The following is a 25,415-nucleotide window of genomic DNA, read 5'->3' on the forward strand; positions in this document are numbered from 1 at the left end:
GCATAAAAAAAAATATCCTCTGCTAGTGTTTATTTACTGTAAAGCGGGAATGTACGGCTCTTTCCGCCATGTCCTTGGTCCTTGGTCCCCTATTTAATTCCATTTAATACTCAACTTTGACTCTTCATAACTTTGTGTGCCGTTACGGGGAAAACTTGGCTTTCAAGTCGAACAATGACGCCAGGCGCTGCTCGAGGAACACTACACAATAAACAAAACGCAAACTGCCCCACAAAAGCATTGAGCTTCATTGGCTTTCGAGAAGGTAATGGGGGCTAGCTTGGGGAAGTAGCCGTACCACATTTCTAAAAAGCATTTTAAATAAAATTAAAATCAAATTGCAAGTACTATATACGCTCCAGCGTCAGATAACAAGAAAATGCTATTGAACACAATACGAAAATTGTGGGTCAATATGTGTGTGAGTGCGTGAGTATGTGTGGGTCTGTGGAAAGGAGAACGAAGGTCCTGCCCAGGTCTATTCATAGTGACCCTCCCACAACAGCAAATTGATTTTGCCATGGCTTACAAAAGCTAAAGCTGAAGCTGAAGCAGTGTCCCACATGGCCATACGAGGGACATCATTTCATTCAGCGAAGTGCTCGTTCTGGCCTCAAGAAGGACACAAAAAAAATGAAGTCCCTGGCGAATTTTTCTCTCACCAAGCAATGGGAAATTTAATGAAGCCATAATTTGTGGCTGCAAAATGATAGTGGATAATTGAAAATTTTGCCTTATACGAAGAAGCCAACGAGAAAAAGAAGTAAAAAGTGTAATGAAATAAAAAACTTTCCCATATCGAAATACAATTTTTATTCTAAAAAATGTTAGTAGGAGAGATTTCCACATACCAGCGTATAAATAAATTATAAAAAATAACATAGGGAGAGAAGCTCATGTGTGTAGACAATAAGATACCCCGTTTTACTGCTAATCTACTCTGTAAGAGAGAGAGATAGCGCGTGAGCCACATACGGAAAATTGTTGTCTTCATTCGTATACTTTATTTTTTGTATATCATATTTTTCTTATACTCTTTTAGAAACCACCGGCATCTATTAAAGAAATGAAATCTAAAAACTGATAAACCGTTAACTCCGTTCATTTCCCTGTTAATCCGATAATCACGAAAATTTAGTACTGAAATTCATAAAATTCCTTGGATATCCAATTATTTGTGATAATAAAAGTATGCCTGAATACATTTGTGTCAATCACATAGCAAACGAATCTCTAAAAAAAAAGCTTATCAGCATTTTTCGAATATTCTCGCCACTGGGTGCCACCATTCTAGGAAGTTTCCAGCTGGCGTACAATACAGCAATACAGCAAATAAATTCGAAAAACTGGTCACAGTAAATTCCAATTAAAGGCATATCACGCATACGACACGTTGCACATGCTAAGCAACCAAAAAAAGGTATACGAGTATATCTGTACATACAAATACCGAGAAGAAAACAATAATGAATTAATTTATTTGCAACGATGTCAGAAATTTCCGCATAGATGTGCACGTGTAGCCGGTAAACAAATAGACAGGAAGACAGGATCTGGAAGGAATATAAACAGAGAGAAAGCGGGAGAGCAAAAGGCAGATGAAACGCCAAAAAGCATATTCAAATATGTGAGGCCCGGTCGTAAGATTTTATTGCTCCAACGAGCACACAGAGGCACAAAGGAGCACAGACAGACAGCGGGAAGTACATAATCATATCAGGGAAAATCATACATGGCCGCAAGAGCTACTTTCTCTCCCACACACGCAGACACAGAGAATACATACACACACAGAGAAAACACACACATACAGAGACAAAAGACCTTCATTTCACGCGCCGGGTGGTAGGCCCAAAAAAAGAAGGCCCAAAGAATCCGGCAATGAAAGAAAGTACGAAAGGGAAGGCACTGAAAGAACTGGCATACTAATACGCATTAAGGGTTAAACACAAGCGTTTTTATGCATCTGCATGGGTGTGGGCGTGTGTTTGTCAAAGCGTGTGTCTGTGTGTGGGAGAGTTGTCAGCCTTGTTTAATGTCCGTGCTCCTCTTGGGCTCGGGAATAACTTCAATGAAAGTTTCAGCCACGAGTACGAGCACGAGCACGAGCAAGAGTATCTGTGTTTGTGTCTGGTGTGTGGTCTGTGGGTGTGGAGGGGGTGGTGTCTGCGATAATTGCTTTAATGCATACGCATGTGTGCGTTTTAACTTTATGGAGTGTTGGCTGATAATGTCTTAATTACTGCCTAGATAAAATGCCAACTGTTTAGCCCAGAATGGTTTCTCATCGCCCCCTCTCGCTACTCCCCTCCTCTGTGTGCCTCTCTACGTGTGTCTGAGTTTGTGTGTGTGCTGGCATGACAACTATGTTTATTACTTGCCATCGGAGTATGTTCCAAGGGACTCCGCCTTTGCAGCTGCTTATAAACTTAATGACAAGACAAAACTTGGCTGCCTACTTTAAGGCGTCCTCTGCACTTACACTGGGGGAAAAGGAATGATCTGAAAAGAAAACTTTCTATGGAAATGGAAAACAGAGCTGCCATTGGATCGTTATTATAACAAGAATGAACAATTGCCGCTTCACTATTTGAACACCTGGCTCTCGAGCATTTGAGTGTATACTTTCGGATGTCTACGTGGATTCCAATTACTGGAAACTGGAATTAACGTTTTCTTTCTCTCACTGCAGCATTTGTTCCATCTTGATGGTTGTTTTTTGCCATTAGGGAAGCAGTTAGTGGGCTATTTTGAAGGCATCAACATAAGCCTCACCACAGATTCTCTCTTAAAGGAGGTTTTCTCCATGTCCTTCTTTAATTTCAGAACATTTGCACACTTAACTCAAATATGTTGTATACATTTCTTTTACAGCGAGAAAGACCTGCTCGCCCGAGCAGTTCCAGTGCAAGTCCGGCGAGGGTGTGTGCATACCACTCTCCTGGATGTGCGATCAAAACAAGGACTGCGACGATGGCAGCGATGAGGCCCAGTGCAGTAAGCCTTCAATCATATCTAAGTTTCTGTTTGCTGCAACTCTTTGTTTTGGTGTTGGTGAAATCTATCTATCGTTTTCTATCTGCCTTCCCTGCTACGTTATATTACAAGTATCCTCTGTTGACACACATTTGTATTTCTCTGAAAGTTGTGTAATTCCACACTTACCTACTACTCGTATATCCTACCAATAAAGCACAAATATTTACGCAGACACACACTCAAGAAACACTTTAGATTGCAATGTTTTAGATGTTGTAGTCCTGCCACAAGTCCTGCCCCCCGCCTTTTCCTCTTATGCTTTGTTTGCTGGCGCTTTTCGTAATGGTGTTGGTTTCTGTTGCGTTTTTGTTAAACCTCAAAAGGTTTATGTTACCATTGTACATATTTATTAGAGCATACCCACATCCATTCACTAATCAGCCTGTAAATCCTCCCAAAAACCCATTGAGATATTCTGCTAATACCCCACCCTGAACTCCATGCAGATGCCACATGCCGCTCGGACGAGTTCACCTGCGCCAGTGGCGACTGCATCCAGAGCCGCTGGAAGTGCGACGGGGATCACGACTGTGTGGACGGGTCCGATGAGCGCAACTGTCCCTCCAAGGGAAAGTGTCAAGAGGAGGCATTCACCTGCGACAACGGGGATTGCATCAGCAAGCGGTGGGTCTGCGACGGAGACTATGACTGCAAGGACCACAGCGATGAGAAGGTGAGTTATGGCGAGAGTCTGTTTCCCCATACAGCTGGCCATGAAAATTAATATGACCAAATTATTAACAAACCCACACACACACACACAACACATGCGAAAGGCTGTAAAACAACCCTCGCATATAAATATAAATATATATTTATATGGGCCCCAGCTAGGAAGCATAAATTATGCAGGACGCGAGCATTATTCAAAATAGGCAACGACGACGACGAGGACGACGATGTCGGCAACGGCAACTGCTTCCCATAAACATTTATATGTATGACGCATAGCTTTTGTTGTCAGTTGTGTACCGCCAAAATTGCATGGCACCCAACAGGAAAAAAATGGGAAACGCAAACTATCACAGAAAAGCATTGACAGTAGACCGAAAGTTGTATACCCTCACGGGAAAGAGAGGGGGGGGTTTCCTTTACCAGATTAGAGATTAGAGGTGCATATATTTGCATTATATTGCGAGGATCAGCTGCTCCACTCTATATATTGGTAAAGCCTCTAATTTTGTGTAAATATATCAACTATTCGCACATTATACTAGATCCCTTTCCATTCGATTTAAAATTACTCAAATCAAAATCTCTACTATATAATAATTCAATACTACTAGTAAGGGAATTACACATAAGATTAAAGCTATTAGTCAGCTGATATTAACCATCATCATCCATCGTATGTATCCTGCATGGAAAGGGTATGAAAATGTGAAAAGTGTTTGCTTCCAGCTCCTAAAAATATGCAACAGAAATGCTAAAAATGGCCAAAGGGGAGAGTGCACTATATTCACATATACATATGTACATATACAAAAACATATACATATGTACATATACGTATATGCATATGTGTGTTGCATGTGTGTGTGTGTGTGTGTGGCAAGCTTAGAAGCCTGAATATTTGGCTGGCACTTAACAGCAAAAGCAAACTATTGTAGTTTGTAGTAAAAGTTAACTTCCTTCATCCGGAGATTTTTCCCCTTGGGCAGCCACAGAGACTCAACCACCCCTCACGCTTTCCCTCTCTTTTAGCAAAACTGCAGCATAGATCCAGGACTCTTGAGAGGCTTCTGCCAACCACATGAGTTCTCGTGCAAGGATCGCATCACCTGCCTGCACAGCACTTGGGTGTGCGACGGAGATATCGATTGTCCCGGCGGCGACGACGAGGATCCGGCCAACTGCCAGAACGTGACCTGCAGGCCGGATCAGTTCCAGTGCGGTGATCACAGCTGCATCGCCGGACACCTCACCTGCAATGGGGAGAAAGACTGCGCGGATGGCAGCGACGAGAGGGACTGCGGCCTAGCCACACCCTCCAGGGAGTGCAACGCCACCACCGAGTTCAACTGCGGTGGAGGTCAGTGCATAGCCCTGGACAAGGTCTGCAACAAGCGGAAGGACTGCCCCGACGGCGAGGACGAGCCGGCCGGCAAGTGCGGCGTAAATGAGTGCGCCTCCAAGAACGGGGGCTGCATGCACCAATGCATTGACCAGGTGGTGGGATACAAGTGCGAGTGCCGAAAGGGATACAAATTATCCGGTGATAAGAGGACCTGTGTGGACATCGACGAGTGCGAGAACCCTGGTACCTGCTCCCAGCTGTGCATCAACGAGATCGGAGGATTCAAGTGCGAATGCGAGGCGGGATACATGCGGGACCCGCGCAACCACACGCGTTGCAAGGCTGGCGAGGGCCACGCCTCTCTGCTGCTGGCGCGGCGTCACGATATCCGAAAGATCGCCCTGGACCACATGGAGATGACGTCGATCGTGAACAGCACCAAGTCGGCCACGGCCCTGGACTTTGTGTTCCGCACGGGTATGATCTTCTGGAGCGATGTGACGACGCAGAGCATCTACAAGGCGCCCATCGACGAGGGCAACGAGAAGACCGTGGTGCTGAAGCAGTCTTCGGTGACCTCCGACGGACTGGCAGTGGACTGGATCTACAACCACGTGTACTACACGGACACGCACAAGTGCACCATCGAGCTGACCAACTTCGACGGCAACATGGGCAAGGTGCTCATCGAGGACGCGCTGGACATACCGCGCTCCATCGCCCTCGACCCCATCGAGGGCTGGATGTACTGGTCCGACTGGGGCGCCTCTCCGCGCATTGAGCGCGCCGGCATGGATGGCTCCCACCGCACCACCATCATCAGCTACGACGTCAAGTGGCCCAACGGCATCACCCTGGACCTGGTGCGCAAGCGCATCTACTGGGTGGACGGCAAGCTGAACGTCATCTCGTCGGCCAACTACGATGGCTCCCAGCGGCGCCAGATCCTCTACTCCACCGAGTACCTGCGGCATCCATTCTCCATCACCACGTTCGAGGACTACATTTACTGGACCGACTGGGACAAGCAAACCGTCTTCAAGGCCAACAAGTTCACGGGCGAGGGCGTGGAGCCCATCACAGCGGTTCACATGGTAGGCTACATCTCTGTCCCTCCTGAAGGTGCTCTCTTCCTAACTCCCCTTACAATTCTCGTACAGCTCCAGAATCCCATGGTGATCCATGTGTACCATCCGTATCGACAGCCCGATGGCATCAACCACTGCCAGTCCGTGAATGGCCACTGCTCCCACCTCTGCCTGCCCGCCCCAAGGATCAACGAGCGCAGTCCGCGGATCTCCTGCGCCTGTCCCACGGGTCTCAGGCTGATGTCGGATGGCCTAATGTGTGTCGAAGATCGTAAGTAGCATTTGCTTTGTTCTTTGCCCTTTGACCTCTCCAGTTCTGTGGAGGAGGACGGGGAGAAATGCGTGTAGTGCATTTTGTAATCACATTTGATGCGCCTGCAATTGTCCGTCCGCCTCAATGGCTGCGTTTTGTGGTTGAGTTGGTGAATACCACAGACGCACACTGATACAAGGCACGCAGACAGATACAGAAAGAGACAGACAGATACAGAACGCATCCTTGTTGCGGTTGCGGCTATTGCGTTCAGGGCTATTAAGTGGCCCTTTGCTGGCCTTATCTGCAGAGCGTATTCATTGAATTTTATTCTCCCATCTTGCTTTTATGAAATTAACTTTAACCCCAATTTCTGGCCCACAGTGCGTGTCAAAAGTGTGCGTCCCACAGTGCGCAGCAGGACGAAAAATGGGTCCTTTTTTTCCACAACGAAAGCACCTCAAGATGCGCACACTATAGTGCCTGGTATGAGATACTTCTTATAGTACAACTTTTGGTGGAGGTCCGCTTAGGATTAGGCTTAAATATATTGGGTTTAAGGGCTGAAGAAACTATGGGTATCCCCATCAAATACCCACTATTTCTTTAGTGCTTCATTTAACTGCTTCTGGTGTTGGGCCTTTGTATTTTTTGTACTCGTCTTTGTCTCCCGTGTGATTATATCCGTGCTTTATGTCCATACGGCAATGTGTTAATGCCATTTTCACCTTTACTCTTCAGTCGCGGGCTGTCTTTAAGTTTCATCTCACATCTTTTATCACAATTTTTCGAACAACCGGCCACATCTACAGTGCCACGTACACCCATACCCCATCATCATCATCATAAATCAACATCAATGATATCGACGTAATCACTCAAAATGCACACATACTCGTACCCGTACCCGTACCAATACCCATGCCCGTGCCCATGCCCGTACTCGTATCCGTACTCAAACACATCCATGCAAAATGCGGACGACGACGAGTTCAACGTAAAACATAAATATCGGGTTCACCCAGCGCAAAAACCACAAAAGGGAAGCATTGGTGACATGTTTAATGGCAACAACAACAACAAATACAACAACGACAGCTACAACATCGATCCCCCGATGGAAATGCTGCTCTCGCGAGCATAAGCGGGTGCCCTATGACCTGAACCCAGACCCGTACGAATTTCACCATTTCTCCATGCAATTTGCGAGCTGCTCAGTCAGAATGACAACAACAATGGCGATGGCAATGGCGATGGCAATGGCGATGGCGGTGCTGGCAGCCCTGATGCTGATGCTGATTCTGATGCGGATGCGGATAGGAATGATGAACGACTGACAACCGCACAGGGAGAGGAGACGAGCTCAACGGACAGACATATCCAACGACAGGCGGGAGGAGAGTCGTCAACAAATCGCCATGAAATTAAATTGTACATAAGCAACACGAACAGATACACCAAAAACACCATCACACTCACTGCCATATGGAGCATAGCAAATAGTTTAACCAGAAATTCGTCATCCACATCATCATCACCATTTGGCCATCATCGTGGGGTATCATCATCATCACCATCAGCATCATCAGGATCCCGACCAAATTGGCACTGTCAACACCTCCAACTGTCGACGCTTGCGAAGAAATATTTGCGTTGGCTGTGTAGCAAAATGAATTACGCCCATCAGCCTGCGGTTTATCCCTAAAAATATTTGTACCAACCCAAAACCCTCTCTCTGTGTGAGAGTGTACTTTGTCCCGTCTCTGCGTTCTGTGTTCCGTGTTCCGTGTTCCGTGTCCCATGTCCCAAGTCCAGTTCTGTTTAGTCCCGCATCCATATCTCGTTTCGCTTGTTGCTGTTCCTATTGATTCAAATTAGAGAGTTTTGTGTGCCGCCTCTAAATGCTATATCATTATTTTTAATAAACCCAAATTTCGTCTGCCTCCCGGCGAAATCGACGACACACTTTGATCAATTGTACGGCAAAAATGGAGGCAGCCTCGTCAATCAAAGTCAGAGCCATGAATAAAAGTGGCACTAGAGAAGATATTTGGCTGGCATTGTACTTGCCATTTTAAGGGAAAATAAATATGGCTAATAAAGGGTGTAGGGTCTACTGGAACTTTGTTTGATGTAGTAAAAAAAAATATGGTTTTTGATTCAAGAAAGAGTTTAAAAAACGGTTTTAATGATGCTGGTGACAAAAATTGTTAGATTATTTTAATTGAAATTGGTGTAGACTTGCAGAAGGTTTATTGAAATTTGGAAACATATTTAAAAGCACATAAGGAAGCACCTAACTATCCCCCAGGGTGGCTCAGCAGTAAAGATGGGTTTTTATAGAGAGTGAGAGAGAAACAGAGTAAGAATCTGCTACCTCTATTTTATGAATAGTTTCAACAAAGACAGAGAGATATCCAAAAAATATTTCCCTAACATACTCGAAGAACCTTGGAAATAGGACTTAAAGTAAGATTAATTCTCTCAGTCGCGAAGCTTAAAACTTTAAAACAAATGAACAACCCAGAGATGTGTCCGTCCACGATAACCCCTACTTTATGCTCTCCTTAATAGCTACAACCTTTCCAAGTGGCACTTTCGGAAGCCTCATCTCGCTGTCATGCCCATCTCCTTTAATTTTTGTATAGATAATAAGCAAAAAGGAGTCTATTTTTATCATTTTTAAGCGAAAAGGTGTCTAGAGTGGTCTTTAAGAAGAAGAAATAGGTCTCAATATTCATTCTTTATCTTGCTGATTGAACCATTTTTCTTTGGCAAAAATTCTGTGCTAAATTTCAGCAACATACTCGACCGAACAAATCCTTTTGCCTTTTAGGTATTCCACATATATTTCAGATTATATACGGCTTAAAAAGCTTCCTTCCTTGCATTGAAAATTTCTCAGAAAAAAAAAAGAAATCCCTCTGAAAGGTCATCAAAATAAAAAAAGAACCCCTCACTGGGCCAAATAATGTTGCCAGCAAAGGCTTAGCGCAGAACCCACACAATCGGGCCTAATTACATCAATTTAAAAAAGTCGTAGTGGTGGAATCGCCGAGCGAGTCAAGCGGCAGTGGAAACGCTAATCAGCTCGGGCGGACTTGGCAACACATTTTGCCAGGAGAAGAATGACGCCAATGGGAGGGCTTAAGCCAAGTAAAAGAAGGAAAAAATGAACTAGAGGCCCAGAAGAAGAAGGCAAAGAAAAGTTCGCAGAAGCGCTGGCAAGTAAATAACTATAAACTAGTTAAGGACTATTTCAATTAGATGACCCAGCCAAGCCAGACGAAGGCCAGTCCAAACCCGAGCCCGAGCCCGAGCCGGGGCCGTGCCATGCTGTGCCATGCCCTGCCCTGTCAATGATGATGACGACGCCCATCCACCATAACTGCAATTTCAATTAGCGGTTTGTGCTACTTTTCTATGGCCATCTTTGGCCACTTCAAATTGCTTAATTAAGCGCAGGCAAAGTTTCGCAAATACCCCAGAGACAGGCAGACAGACAGACAAATGGACACGCAGATAGTGAGAGAGTGGAAGAATGGGAGGCAGGACACAGTTGTACCCGGAGAACATAAACTTTGAGCCGTCGATGTAACGACTGCGTTTTTAATAGCAGAGAATACCACATAAAATGGGGGCGGCAAAGCACCAACAGCTGCTGCCACTGCTCCTAGTGCCTGCTTGGGCCATCGTGCAACATTTTATGACTTTCATTTGCCTGCACTTTGGTCACTCCGGCAATTGTTATTGTCCTCCGCCTCGAACTTTACTGCATATTGCCTTGAGAGTGAGAGGAGCGTCGAGGGGGAGAAAATTAGAAAACATGGCAGCAAAGCCGCCATTTTGTTTATTTGCATGCCACACAATTTTTGACTGCTTTTTATTTCCCTCAAAAGTTGGCAACTTTTTTGTTTTTGTTTTGGTTCTATCTAATCTCTTACCAGAAAAAGAAACCCCCCGCACTCCGAACAGGTGACGGAACATATTTTATGCGTTTTTATTTCATTTTGGGGAAAAGAATATGGAGGCACGCAGCCATTTTGTCGTTCGTTTTATGGCACTTCCGTTGAGCGGGGAATGGGCAGCGGGGAACGGGAAGCGGGGAGAGGCACCTAAGCACCTGCCTGCCATGTGTGTTATCCCGAGTTGGAGTTTTAAAATAAATATATAAAAGCACATGTGCCCGGATTATACAAATGGGCGATGAGGCATAACTCTCCCTGTTGTATATGGGGCAGAACAATGTGGGGCACGGAAATTGCATTTGCTATAGATTAGGAGAGCACAATAATATATGGCATTTATAGGCAAGCATAAAGCATGCCACCACCAGCAGCACCACAACATGAGAGGCAGATACTATGAGTACTCGTGTGGGAGAAATATTTATGCCCAGACTTTGAAAGATTGCTGGGGAAATTTATGCGTGAAAATTTGTTTATAGCGCACTCGTAATCGTAATTTTCGCTTAATGTTTTTGTGGAATAATTAAGGTGAATATGCATGTTGTAAAATCGGCCTTAAGAAATGGAACAAAACTCCAAAACTCCTACTTAAGATGGTTTAAAACAATTGAAATTACGTTGAAATTTAAAGACAGAACATCTTTCCATATCGTAAAAGAGCAGCTGCTCCTCCCAGCTACACACACACACACGGGTCACCCACACAATTAATATGCCACATAAATGTGTGCAACTTTTCAACGGTTCGCCATGCCACTTGACTGTCTGTTTATGCCGCTCAAATAAATTTGCAGCATCTTATCTAACGCCCACTCCCTAACACCCCTTAAATCAACCCCCTAACTGCCACCCCCGCTCAATCGATGCCACACAGCTGTTGCCGCTATCAACTTTTAATGATAATTCCTTGCTACATTGGCCGCAAACGCTCATCTGCTGCTGCTTCTCCTGGACACTCGTATAGCAAAAATTAATACCACAAAAAAAAAAGCAACAAGAAGTGGTAGAGAGGGGAAATGGAATGGGCAGGGGAGATGACGCCACTTGAGGACGCGTTAAACGCGCGGCATATCCTTTGCCAGGCGAACGCGCTTGCGGCTCCCGCCTCCTGCTAAACTTTCGACTTTTTTGTTTGCCTGCCGTTGAACAAATTCTAAACGGAAAATATGAAAACGAATTATGTTGACAGCGGAAAAATCCTACAACTTCCTGCCACCACAACAGAAACAGAAAGCAGAACAGAAAAAGGCACCAAATAAAAGACAGTCGAGTACTCGTAGGGCAGGCGGCGGCAGCTGACTAGGAAACCAGAGAAAGCCACCAGAAAGCGGAAACATTCGCAACGGGATGTAGTCGTCGACGGCTTTGCTTTGCTTCGCTTTTTGTCAGGACTCTAGCCGCCAGACAAAATTGTAATTATATTCGGTCACAGAAATTATGAGAAAAAGCTGAATATAACTCTACTGGCAGATTTGTATATATTTATTTATTAATTCCATTTAAGACTGACTTTGGCTTTGGAAATCAGCTTTTAATTTTAAGAATTATTATTTTATAGCCATATATTTTTGGACTTAACAACAAAAATACATCTAACTATGTCATACGTCATCTATGTCACGTCTATCGTTTTTGTAATTTGTGTGGGATAATCCTTTACTCTACAATAAACAATGGCTAACTCCTTAATATTTCCCTACAGTTGAAAAGAAAACCAATGACAGCAGTTCCACACACACAATTCACAAGATCGATGTGCCAGCAGAGAAGGATAATGGCCGAATAGCCTGGATAGTGGTAGGCAGTCTATTGGGCACCACTGTGATGGCTTGGGTAAGTGTAGATTGGGAATAGTATAGCAAAAGAAACCCCTATATCTCATGGTCTTTCCCTTCTCCAGCTACTCCTATTCACGTACAGACGTTGCACGCGTGCCGTGAACTCCATGAACTTTGAGAATCCTGTCTACCATAAGACCCCCGAGGATCACTTCAGCCTGGAGAAGAATGTGACGCCACACATGTATGCCACGGCCGTGGACGAGGAGGTAAGTGGGTCTGGCCCACCGATGGCCACGAATACGAATCCGAATGACTTTAGCTATGTCAGATTTTAAGGAGTGACCTAAGACCTAAGTTAATGTTGTATATAGATGGCTAAGTGTATGTATGCGTATCATAGTTGTACGATTATGGATTATGGATTAGGGATTCTATCTCTAAGGTTAAGCTAAGATTGAATTCGAAGTGGGTCCTTAAAGAGTTGTGAATGTTTTCCCATAAAGTAGTATCTATCTCTGTTGAGTGTTTTCCATAAACTAATCCACTCTGCAATCATTTTAAACGCTGCGAGTAACGAAATACCCGAAACAAAGCGATAACCGCAGACAGGATTTAGCTAATAATAAAAACGGTAAGTTGTGGTCACCAAATACAAATTAGAAAATTATCGGTGTATTTTTATCACATAATTTGTTGTCTAGAGTGCGCACAATTTAAAAATTATTTTTATTTTATTGCTCCATTGGTCCATATAATTTACAATCCATTTGAGATCCGGTGCTCTTTGAGGGCAGACTGTGGGGAGCCTCCCGGCGCTCCAGCTAATTGCAGAGCGACAAATGCAATCAAAATGTGCATATCAATTGAGCAATTAACTAAAAAGGCCAATTAAATGGCGTTAGTGGAGCGTCAAAATGTCCCGCAGCCCGACAGCTGCACGACTAACACGCCGCCAGGGACTGGGACAGGGACAGGGACAAGGATCCCGCAGATACGAGATATGGTGGCAGTTTTACTAAAATATTTCAATTAAATTACATTTTTTTGTGTCGCCATATTTCGCTGAGGCTGCGGCCGCTGCTTGGCTGACAATTTTAATGAAAGCTGTTAATTAATTAATGCAACAAAAAAGGAGAAAATTCCGCAGGGTAGCGCACAACAATGCATTATAATAATTACGCCAAATTGAACAAAATGGCATTAAGAGAGATTTTCGGTTTGGTTGTTGCAGCAACCCAAAAATAACAACATAATTTGCATACGTACGGGTTGGCCAAAATTGTTTTGGGCCACGAGCTTAGCGGTTAGCGGTTTTCATTTGGATTTTTTAATTAAATATCATCATTTAACAGAGTGCTCGGCAAATCTCTTTCGCGTTGGGTATTAAATCACATTTTGTTGTGGAGTTAAATGAGGGATTATCTGGGGTACTGCATAAGTACCGACAACCAACTAATTTTGTTTTTAAAGCAGGGCTTATATTTTTTGTGAATTTATTTGATCAACATTTGTATGTTTTTATATTCATTTATACTTATTTATTTTACAAATCTCTTTTTACGACTGACTATGACAAGTTTTACCAAAGTTAAGTTTTGTACATGGAAACACTTGTTCATCTGATCCATGAATTCTCTGCAGACCAACATAATGATACTGAAGTATGATAATATTTTACTCAAAAACTATTTTAATTTTATTTCATAATTTTATATTATTTCATAATTATTTATGGTTATTTAAATTTAAATTTGTTCATTTGTTATACTGTTTTATGTTTCTAGTAATCATTATAATTTTACAAAGATTGATAGTATTTTAGAATTTATTTTTTAGTTATACATCCCCTTTTTGTTGGTATTGTTTCAATTATTATTTGATATTTATTTGTAGACCTGGCCTGTATTTCTCTTACTAGAATTATCTTTAGCAACTTTTTACTTTTTTCAACACCAAAACACCTTTCTACACTTCCACTAACCAAATTATATTCTCTCTCTCCTTTCCAACGTGTAGTCTACTAATCCGTTGCGCGAGCGGGGCACCGAGTGTGTTTAGGACATCCCGTCAAAATATCTAATAAATGGATATAACAAAAAAATTATACACTGGCCGCGTAGACCGGCAAAAAGACCGCGAGAACATCTCCTATTAGTAATTCCCTTAGACCAAGGTTCCACTCAACTCAATGCAACTAACGGGAAGTAAAAGTTGAATAAGAAAATGGTACTCGTAGAACATGAAACGGAGGAAACTTTCATATAGAAATAAAAAAACAAGAATGCCAAAAACAAAATAGGAAAGACAGAGGGACAACAGCAGCAGTAAACGGGGAAAATGAAAATACTCAACAAATTCAATTTGTTGCCTAGTTTAAAATTTAATTTAAATTTAACAAATACTAACACAGACACACACATACACATACACAAACATGCATATATTCACACACACATAAACTAATACAAAAACACAAAAACTTTTTCTAGGCGCTACGTTTTGACATCAACTAACGGCGTCGACACACACAGACACACGCACCCACTCACACACATATGTACTCTTACATACCAACACATACTCTCTCAAAAAAGAACACGCACACATACAAAAGCCCACAAGAACTCGCAGAAGGAGAGACGAGTGCCAGGAAGCCATTCGGAGCCAGAAACTCCTCCAACTTTCCCTTCAAGTCCATGAAATCAATTGTAAAAAGTTAAGACATTTTGTTGAAGTTTGATCAAGAAAGAAACATTTTGTGAAATTCGAAGAAAAAAAGTTAAAAAAAAAACCTAAAAAGATAAAAGAAAAACTGTTTATAGACCTAACAATTATTGTGACTAGTTATAGTATATTTTGGTTGTTTTTGGAACAAAACATAAATCAATAAAAAGAAAACTTTATGGATCCTATATGGAACAAAGCGATTGAAGTAACATTTTTAGCACCAAATTTTGAATTAAATTTAGCTAAATATTTGAACAAGACATGTCTGTAAATACATTGAAAAAACTAAACAAACAAATTTAGAGAAAATTTACAAAAGGAAAAACCAATCTTTGGGAAATTTAAGACCCTATTATCCGATTAGAATCATTTGTTTTTTCTCCGTTTTCTTATTCGTTCTTGGGTATTCAAAACAATTTGCTGTGATCAGTTTAAAAGCATTAAACCTACATTAAATCACCTTATTTGTAATACCTTTAATATTCACTTCTCATTTATTTAGTGTGTAGACAAGCTTTCAAATATTTTAATTTATTTACAAATTATACAAAAAAAAAAAGGGAAAAAAAGAGAAATTATATATACATATGTGTATCGGCAAATTTTGGCAAATGTATTTTATTTTAAGCATCGATGCTTTAGCGGAAAAAAAAATATATTAGCTAACAATTATTGGTATATGTGAAAAATTTATTGAAGATTTATGATAATAAAATTAATGCAAAAAATATTATAAGGTATAGCTCATTCAGATAAAAATAAAGATACATTTTAAAACGATGTTAAAGAGTGTCATTGAAACGCAATTCGTTTTGTTTTAATATGGATGGGATCAAGGTAACGATCGTCGTACCTTCCGATGCTTACACTGAATTGGATATGTTTCAAAAGATACAGCTAGTCAAAAGAACCTCGATATTATGAGAGAGGACAAGTAGCTTGTTTCAATATGCATATTAATACCTGTGATACAATCCTCTGTAAGCCCCATTCCCCGCAATAAAAGACCCCAATCATTGGATTGCTTTTCCCTTAAGCCCTTTTATGTGTTTGGATACCTAGAATAACTCGCTCTCGCCCATACCATTCACAATTATCATTCAACTCTTTATATTATGTGCAGCTTATGCGAATTATCATGGCACTGATTATCAACTTGCACACAGCCTGGTGGAAGATTGTTAGTCCATCCAACCAGAAATCAAGAAGCTAATCGTGTCTACACATTGTGTCCGATTCCCTCAAGTTAATAGCCCCAGCCTCAACGCCAACACAGTTTTGACTTTGGCCAACAACAGGCAGGCACCGACACACCAGACACACACATCCATCCCTGAATTATTAAATGCTAATGGACTGCTACGGCAATTATTTCACATGAGAGGGCATCAATACGTAATGAGGTTCGTCCGGTGACCTATTGATCAGCTTCGTGGGGTAGGGAGGAGGGGGGCAAAGTTTAGGCGTCAAATGAGCAAATTGTATTGCAGTCACTAATGGCTCCGCACATTCCGGTGGAGAATGGATACGGCATGGATTCCGGTTGGGTTGGCTTTGGTGGACTGCCAGTTAAACCGACTGTCTAAGCATCAGCAGATTTTAATTTCGTGCCCCCATAACATATTTAACCTTCGACGGAAACTCGCTGTGGAACTGTGAGAACAGGGGAAAACTTTTGTTTGGTTAATTTATGGGCGAGAATTATCAGCAAATGTGCCGAGGCCCCGACCCTGGACTGGTGGAAGGGAAAGTCCGACGCAGCGATTTCAACGAATAAATATAAGATTTGTATGCCCTTCGGTGTCTTTAATGTTATAATTTATGTAGCGCGCCTGGAAGCAGGCAACATTATTTTTGTTTATTGCCAACCGGACAGCCGGCTGTCAGCGTCATGTCGCGGGGGCGTGTTGTAAGCGGAATCGATTTGAATCGATTACACGCCGCGGCAGGCACACGTTTGCCATGAAAATAAAATGCAAATAAAGAGCGACACATTTGACACACGGCTCCGATAACTTTTTCAATTTAGATATGATCCCGAAAGTATGCCGGGGAACTGGAACCGGATAATCCCCCGGCTAATGCAAGGTAGATGTGTGTGCTTTTTCGAATGTATGTGTGTGTGTGAGTGTGAGTGCGAGTGTGTATGCCATTCCATTAGCAATATGCGGCCAAATGGCAAAACATTGTCCCTCGTCCTGCTCCTCGTGCTGCCCCAAGAGCAAACTAAGTGAAAGCTACGAGCATGTCGGGCCAGGGGAACCGACTTGCACATGAAGGCGAAGGGAATAAGCGACACGAGTTAGTGAGTGAGTGAGTGTGTGGGTTTGTGGCAGGATGAGGATGAAAATCTGCAATTCAGCCGGAACATCGCATACATTTTGTCGTTTTGCCAGCCGCAGGCGGCTACCAAACATAAACCCCCGCATCCACAAAGCACACACACACACAGAGAAACAGAGAGAGAGAGAGCGAAAGAGGAAGCACCAAAAGCCAATGAGACCGAGCATCTGGCCAAAAGAAATATAACAAGGAAGTGTGGCCAGAATTGCGGCTGAAACGGGGGGGAAGCGTGCATCCGAGAGTCCACTCAGTGTGACTCCTGATGCAAGAAACATGGCTGTCATTGGTAACGCTGCTGGGACTGTACTTTGTTAGCGATGCGCAGCCAACGATAACTTCTCCCTGAGCGAACCCTTTTGTGTTTTTTTTGCCCGTTATTTGTCAAAGGCGACTCTATCTACAGATGCAATTGCATTTCATGGCTCGCAATTGATGGTTGATTGCCGTTCTTTTGTGATGTGAAATTGACGATAACAAAGGCTTAAATTATCGAAGATTACTTGGACACTCGAGTGTGAGAGAAAATGATGTTCCATTGATTAGCTTCATTCCTGATTAGACCACTTAATGGGATTGCACCTTTAATGTTATTTTATTGATGGGTGCGTGAGATGGCGATAGCATAGGGCTTCATGAACCGTCCTTACAATCTATTTAATTTGGCTTTAACATGACCTGCAAATCTAAAGAAATTTATAGCTTTTAACCATCCTCAAAGACTTATTTTACATCTTTGTTTATTTGTAGATACGAGACAATTACCTTTTGAATAGTAAGCGTACTTTTGCCTAACTTAATTACAATGTGTAGCGATCAATCGAATGTTTTTGCTCCGATGCGATACAAATTCTCTGCTTAACTGCTTTAATATTTTATTGATGCATTTTGCTCTTCTGCGTAAATCCACCAACAAGCAATTAATTAATAATTGCTGATAACATTTTGATAGTTAAGCGGATATAAACCGACATCCATATTAGAGGACTCTATGTGCTTTTGGTTATCGCTACCATGTGGAGCCATTGTACTCCTTCGTGGCACTTCTGTTACCGAGAGTTACCTTATAACCGCCAGCTGGCGGGCTTTAATTACGAGCAGGTCAGTGGACCTCACTGTGGACCACCACCACAGCACCGATTCCGTCGCACCAACGGCTGGGCAGCGTCGTGTTTGCACATCCTTGCAGTACATTGCAGTTTGGCTCTTGTGGTCCTTGTTGTTATTGCTGGGGGTATCCCGGGGCCAATTGCATGGCAGATGCACGAGGTTAGCAGAGTAGAAAGTTCAGATGCCGAATATGCTGTGCGTAGGCCATGGAATGTGGGAAAGAATGAGGCAATCGCAGAGTCGGAGGGCATGTACATGTAGCCACTGCGTCTTACACGCAGGCGAACGTTGCTGGCTTGTCGGTCGAGTTGTTTGCACCACGTTCTGAATAATGGATACGTTTCGTGCCACATTGAATGCCCAGCAGTGAGTGACATTGCAGGACTCCGGTGTGGTGTGGTGTGGTGCGGTGCGGTGTGATATGGGTTAAGGGATGTGTTTTGAGGGCTCCACCCAAACACAAACTGGGAAAATGTTTTCGGAATTGTTAATGTAATTACACCTGAGAGCCTTTCCATCGTGTTCCCACCTTTTGGAGGGATGAGGGAGTCTAATCAGAGCCAAAGTCGATAAGCATGTGGGAGTTTAAAATGCAGCTCGGCAATTTGCCTAATTGCCGTGTGGCCTGTACTTCACAAGTTCTAATCAAGCGACGAGTTCTCCCAATCCAATCCCTGTGCCCTCCGAGTGTCTCTCCATTGTTTGACACAAAATAAAATAACTTTGCAGACAGTTCTGGGAGCGTGAGGAAAATTCATCATCCTCAAGCCAAAGGCAACAGCCAGATCCAATCCGAAAAAAAACCAAGAAGAAACTGAAGGGCCAGGGGGCGTAAGCGGCTTTTGTTTGGCATGAAATAATGGCTACAAAATGGCGGCAGCTGACTTAACAGCAAACCGAGTGTGTGTGAGTGTGTGCGTTGAAGTGTGTGCGGCATGCCCCACGCGTCTTCTGGCCTTGGCGCAAACTGTCGCCTGTCTTCTTCCCGCTCGCCGCATGCCGCTCGGCGTGTGTGGCTTAAATTTCACTTTTTCATGTGGTGTGTGCTGGAAAAACTTTCGCGATTTCTTTCTCTGACCTTGTGTCGGGCAAAATTACTTTCGCATGGCGGCTGCCACACTGCGGGAAGCTAAGTAAACGCTGCTACACCACAATATTGAAAAGTTTCCATTGAAAATATCTCTCTATTGGGGGTACAATATGTTTCAGAGGTCACCATAAATATGGAACCCCTGCGAGAATCATTTTAAGAATCTCTCTGGAAATCTGCAACCAAATAATGATTATAAAAATTAAATTAAAATAGGTGAATATTTCTGAATAAAAATCCTATTTCTAAGTACATTTTTAGATGAATGCCTTTTGGACTCTCTGAAAAATCTTATATCAAGATTTTACACATAATTTATTCTTCAGGACATTGAATCAATTTCGAACTGAAAAATCAATTTGTAGACGATGCTTACTAAGGGTATTCAACATTTGCCGTATGAGAAATATTTTCTTAATGTATGCATTATTTTTATTTTATTTAATATGCTCTCGAGAACCTCAACTTAATTTCCAAGCCGGCACATATAATTTCTGTGCGTCGTTTCTGGCTTGTTTGCAAATTTTCAACTTGAAATGCCAGTGCCACTGCCAGTGCCAGATGTGGAACACCGTGCACCGAGCACCGAACACGAAGCGAGCAGAGAGTTTTCTTTTCACATTTTGTCCGTTTCTTAAGAGGAAAAGGAAAAGTTCACTGCGGCTGGCGTTGGCAGCAACAGCAGCAGCAGCAGCAGCCTGCACTCTGCAATATGTGCGTGCGTGTGCCTGAGAGCTGGTCGCCATTTTGTTAACATGTTAAATAGTGTGCGTGACAGGATATGCAGTGCCAAGAGCAGGAACAGCTGCAAATCCATCTCGTCCATGTCTCGTACCACTCGGAGTACTCGTGTCAGACTAGTCGCTAACTTCCAGGGAAAACCTAATTAATGGCAGGCAAACAAATCGGTAAACTATTAGAACAAATAAATCAACAGAGGGATACACATAAGGCATGGAGCTTGCAGCGAAATTAATTAGATTTAATCGAATGCCAGTGGTCTGTCAACATTCATTTCGCCAAGTTATCAAATCGCCACCCACTGGCCACTACGTTGGCCCAATCTTAGTTGTTCTATAGAGTGCGTGTGGCAGCTGGGAAAAACAGGCCAAGTCCGGAAGCCCGTGTATGGCAGACAGAGAGATGGAAAGAGGCCCAGCAGGCTGGCAGCAGGAGCAGCAGGTGAATTGGCAGCCAGCACGTTTAATACCAAAATTGACATTAAATTGCTTGTGACCTGCATCCCATCCAGACCTGCTGGAACCCACTCCACCACCAGCCAGGATCTGTTGGCCTGTTATCGACTTTTACGACATTTCCAATAAAGAAACATTGCAGACTTTGTCCTCCTGTCTGTCCCCCCTGATGCTTCTGACGCTGCCGATTTTGACATTGCGCCAGGCCGGGATTCTGGCTGCGGATGACACAAAGCGTGCTTTGGAGAGAGTTATTGAGAGGTTTCTAAGAATAGTAGGACCTTCAAACAGCAGACAGGTTAATGTACAAGAAAATTATGAAAATAAAAGAAAAGAAATTTCAATATTTTTTAAGGACATCTATGAGGGGATTTTGAAAGGGTTTTGGACTCCGCTTGAATTGATGATGATGATAAATTTTAGACTACTCGTTTAAAGCAATTTTCCTAATATTTACGAACGAATTTCAAACATTTTAACGGAATTGAAAGTGTTCCTTCACTCCACAATCATCATTTTCAAATGGTAGAACAGAATTTCTTTATTATTTTGAAAACTCTGGCCACACATTGCTGTCCTGACAGGTGCCAAAAGGACTACGCACCTTTTGCCAATATAATTTTGTTATTACTTTTTTTTTTGCTGAGTAGCGGTGGAGAGGTGTGGGGGGACAAGCACAAGTTGTCAACAATTGGAAGAGCCTCCCCCTACCAATAGCTGCCGCCTCTTCCTTTTCGCCTCCCAGTAGTCCTGGGGATATTGCCAGGCATTTTCCCAGAATGAAGTTGTTGATTATGTCGAATGCTGTTACACGTGGCTCAAGCAAATAAATATGTACGGGTACGGGTCCACGCAATGACATGACAACCAGAAGGAGAGATTCCCTGCAGAGGAGCCTGGGCATGAGTAAGCGCTTCTACAACGACAGTCGAAGAGTCCGGAGTTTGGAGTCCAGAGTCGAGAGCTAGATGAGTTTGGGATTTCTTTGGCGATGGTGCTATTCGCTTACGTGACGTAAATTTCTAACGTAATTGTCATAACGGTGGACTGCCACAGAACCGCCACGCAATGCACCAACTATTTGGAAGGCAAATCCCATGGCACACATTGTTAAAGATCGACCAGAGTCCCATGTAGAGGATTAACAACAAACCCACACACAGACACGCACTCGAACACCCACAAAAAACGAAAGGACCAAAAAAAAAAAAATAAATAAATAAACATGAAGAGGCAGAAGTAAAACTAATTTAAAACGACCTTCGACATGTGGTCCAGTCTGCACAATGCCAGGCCATGTTACAATCTACAATATGTGTCCCCCTACACATGGGTATGTACCGAACCAGTAGGGTGGTGGGCTGGAATGTCGGGTTGTGTAGAACTGTGGGTGTGTGCTCCGACCACAACATATTTAGCTTCATTTAGAAGAGCGCGAGAGTGGCTAAAGGATTTTGCAATGCAATGGTGTGTTGAAGAATTCACTCCGGGAAATCGTAAAATATTATAATACAATAAAAGTATTGAACATAGCCAACATCATACTTCTGATCGCCATATTTAGTTTGTGATTAGCTACTTTGGGAATTTATATATAATGTTTTTGTACTAGTTTGAAAATTCCTTTCAAGTCTTTTCCAAGTTCATGCCTAGATATTAATCTTTTAATGAGTATAGGCAGTCGCAGAAATAAACTTTAATATTTTGTATCTGTATCTCAGCCAAATATATCCTCCATTTAGATGGACAAATAAATCCCACTGGTTGTAACTAGATTTGCAATCTGTTTCCCCAATTTAATAACAAATGATGTTATAAAGCAAAATAAGCTTACATTTCCATATTTTCATTTGTATACTCTTTCATTTCAAACTCAATTTGTTAGTTATGCCAAATAAATTTTAAGTAAACTTTTCACCAACTGCACTTTCCGCCCTCTCCAATAGATGCCACCCTGCCCCTCCACGCCCACTTTCATTGCCACTACCTTCCCTTCTGGGCTGAGGAGTAGCGGGGACTGCACTGCACCAGTCCCATTAATACGGTATCCCCCCGTTTGCCCCATATCTGCCTCTAGGGAGCCCCGTGGCAGAAACGAAACCCCAACCAGAAAGGAATCGCCTCAATCCTAGCTTTAAGACTCATCCAGCTGCCTTTTAGCATTTTTCCATTTCCCCAACGTTTTTGTTTTTTTCTTTCCTCTCCTTTTTTTGGATGGTCGAGCGGAACAGACCGAGTGACCGACAGAGGCGCCCACATTTAAGGCGCTCCTCCTCCTCGGTCTCCCCTGTCCCCAGTCCCCTGTCCATTGGTTTTAGCTTGTTCTATAATTTTTCCTGTTTTCGCCTTGGTTTGCTGTGCTTCTCTGTTTTGCTGTTCCTTTCCTCAGCTTTACTCGCATTCTCCATTCTGGCTTTAGTTATATTTTCCGCTTCTTTTTGGCGCTTTGCTTTTGCTATTTTAGTTTTCTAACCAACAAAACAAATTGAATCACGTTCGCCTGGGAGAAACGTGAGTATTTTATTTTTTCCGTTAAACATTTTCATTTTTCTTCCCCAAAAAAAATAGATGTACAAAAAACTCGCAATATGAAACTTTAGATACCCTTGGAATAAGTATTTTATTTCAGACTAAAGGGCCCATGAGCCAACCCCCGCCAAAATACAGTTTCGGGCGACGACCCGAAACATTCAATACATATTTTCAATAATACATATTTTCGGGAAAGTTAATCATTTTTTTAGATTGAAATGTCTTCCACTTTTTTAGCACTCTTTCGGCAATTGTAAAGTTGGACTCTTCTTTAAAAAAGAATCAATAGATTCGCTTAAAACACAATAACAATTTTCTTCTTGGCAGGCCTTTTAGAACAGAAACCGATCGTTTCATTGGATTTCTACAAGCCTATTCCTAGAAAACCTATTTCATGAGGGTCTGTCTTCAAAAATTCGATACTATAAGAGTATTTTCTGGATTAGAGTGATGGCAAGTATGTCTCCCAAATTGAAACACTCCCTCCTAGGGTATCAAAAGAAACCATTTTCAGGGATTCGAGGTCGGGACTGGGACTGGGACTGGGACTGGGGCCCGGGTGGAACTGGGACTGTGGCAATGCAAGACGTTTTCTCCGATAATGACGCCGTTGAGTCGTTGTTGTTTCTGCGTCTCTGACCGTCGAGTGTTAGCTGCCGAAGCATGCCATGCCCCCCAACACAATCATTTGGGTGTTGCTCCACTGTGTGTTTTGTTTTGTTTATTAAAAAGAGATTGGAGTGCAGAAAGATTCCTATTTTTGTCATGACTGCTGCCGGCCACTTGGGGGGTCGGGTCTGTGTAGGCAGAGCAAATGCCGAGACGAGGCACTACCGCACCATTCATCATCATTCCAGGCTGATGATTTTATTTTGATTCGGAAACGTTTGGGGATTACCAGACTAATGATTTTATTATAGTTTTCCGTACCCTCCTCATGAAAATTTTGATTGATGTTCCTGGCTTTGCCTCCGCCTCCACCTCAGCCTCTTCAGCTTCCATCTTTTAGCTTCCTGATTCATTGTCCTGGCATTTAAGTGGCTTCATTATATTAAAAGCGAATTAATGTTGTCGCCATGGAGATACTTTCAATTTGAAACAAAATTTCCTTTTCCCTTATTTGGCATTGCAAACGAAGGCGAAAGAATTTCCCAGCTTCCAGCAGCAACATGAGGGGGAGCTCAAGGAAAGTTTTTGTGATATCTCGGGTTTTGTTCGGTGCCATTTTTTGTGTGGCCCAGAAGCACTTTGAATGCTCTTCGTTTTAAAAAGTGTGGATAACTTCAAAAAATGCTGATAAATTAAGGAGTATTTTAAAATAATTTATCCATCCTTAGTGTTTATTTTCTATTAAACAAAATATATATATTAACAAAATATAGAGTAAATAATAATAATAATTTTCTAAGCTGAGAAAAATGGCAAATATAAATGGCATAATTAAATATTCCTCTCATAAAAAAAAAGCATATTAAAATTAAATATAATTCCCTTTGATTTAAACATAAGAAAAAAATTATATTAAAAATCTTTTCTCAAGGTTCATATACTATGTATAAACTTAATGAAAAACACTTTAAAATAAATAAAATACATTTGTAGGAAGTATATGTAATAAAAATATGAAAGTACTTATTTTATACATAAAATACATTTGCTTTAAATATGATACTAATGCAAAAATGTAGACATGTAAGTATTAAAACTTTATGGGTGTTTTCTCTGGGTGTACGAGAACGTTTTATCATTATCGGGGTTAGAGATCTCCCAACAGCAACAAACACACACAATATATTGTGTGTAAAGAACCTTTGAACTTTCGCTTATCGTTTGTCTTTTGTTTACTGGTGACTTCATGCACATTTGTTAATTTCTATGCGGTTTCCCTGGCCCCTCATGCGACACCTATCTCCGGGACTCCAGGACTCCGGAGACCCCGCCCCCGTAGCACTGCTCGCCAGGGCAGCCCGCATAGTTGAACCTCCTGCCCCGAGTTACAACTTTTGATGTTAGGGCATTGTAAAGGCATAAACTAAAATGTGGCCCATACCATAGAGCAACGCCCATCGGAACGCCTTCTCTTCCTGCTTCCTGCCTCCCCCTCGCACATTGTTATAATTACGCGTAACTTTCGACAAGTGTCGCCTGAAAATCGCCAAACGTTCTCATTTCAAGAGAGTCCTCGACCGAGTCCGGACTCCAACCAGGAGCGGTTCAAAGTGGTCTGGATCTGTTAATGGATCCGACCGAATCCGCTCTTGGCGGCCCACTGCC

General features: G+C 42.5%; 1 protein-coding gene across 12 annotated transcripts in view; it reads left to right on the forward strand.

The window, feature by feature from the left end:
• The window catches only part of LOC108155971 (low-density lipoprotein receptor), a 36,780-nt gene extending 21,711 nt beyond the window's left edge, over positions 1 to 15,069 (forward strand). For 2 of the 12 annotated variants that reach the window (XM_017287149.2, XM_017287154.2), the window contains 8 exons: positions 2,875 to 2,997; positions 3,486 to 3,712; positions 4,744 to 6,150; positions 6,217 to 6,415; positions 6,782 to 6,883; positions 12,068 to 12,198; positions 12,266 to 12,412; positions 14,163 to 15,069. In XM_017287149.2, coding sequence (XP_017142638.1) covers positions 2,875 to 2,997; positions 3,486 to 3,712; positions 4,744 to 6,150; positions 6,217 to 6,415; positions 6,782 to 6,883; positions 12,068 to 12,198; positions 12,266 to 12,412; positions 14,163 to 14,204 — 2,378 coding nt within the window. In that variant the 3' untranslated portion in view covers positions 14,205 to 15,069. Of the gene's footprint in view, positions 1 to 2,874; positions 2,998 to 3,485; positions 3,713 to 4,743; positions 6,151 to 6,216; positions 6,416 to 6,781; positions 6,884 to 12,067; positions 12,199 to 12,265; positions 12,778 to 13,723; positions 13,808 to 14,162 lie in introns of all 12 variants that reach the window. The other 10 variants (XR_004471770.1, XR_004471771.1, XM_017287150.2 and 7 more) reach the window with 7 other exon arrangements.
• Positions 15,070 to 25,415: the final 10,346 nt, after the last annotated feature.

This window comes from Drosophila miranda, chromosome 2 (genome assembly GCF_003369915.1).
Source record: "Drosophila miranda strain MSH22 chromosome 2, D.miranda_PacBio2.1, whole genome shotgun sequence".
Lineage (NCBI taxonomy): Eukaryota > Metazoa > Arthropoda > Insecta > Diptera > Drosophilidae > Drosophila > Drosophila miranda.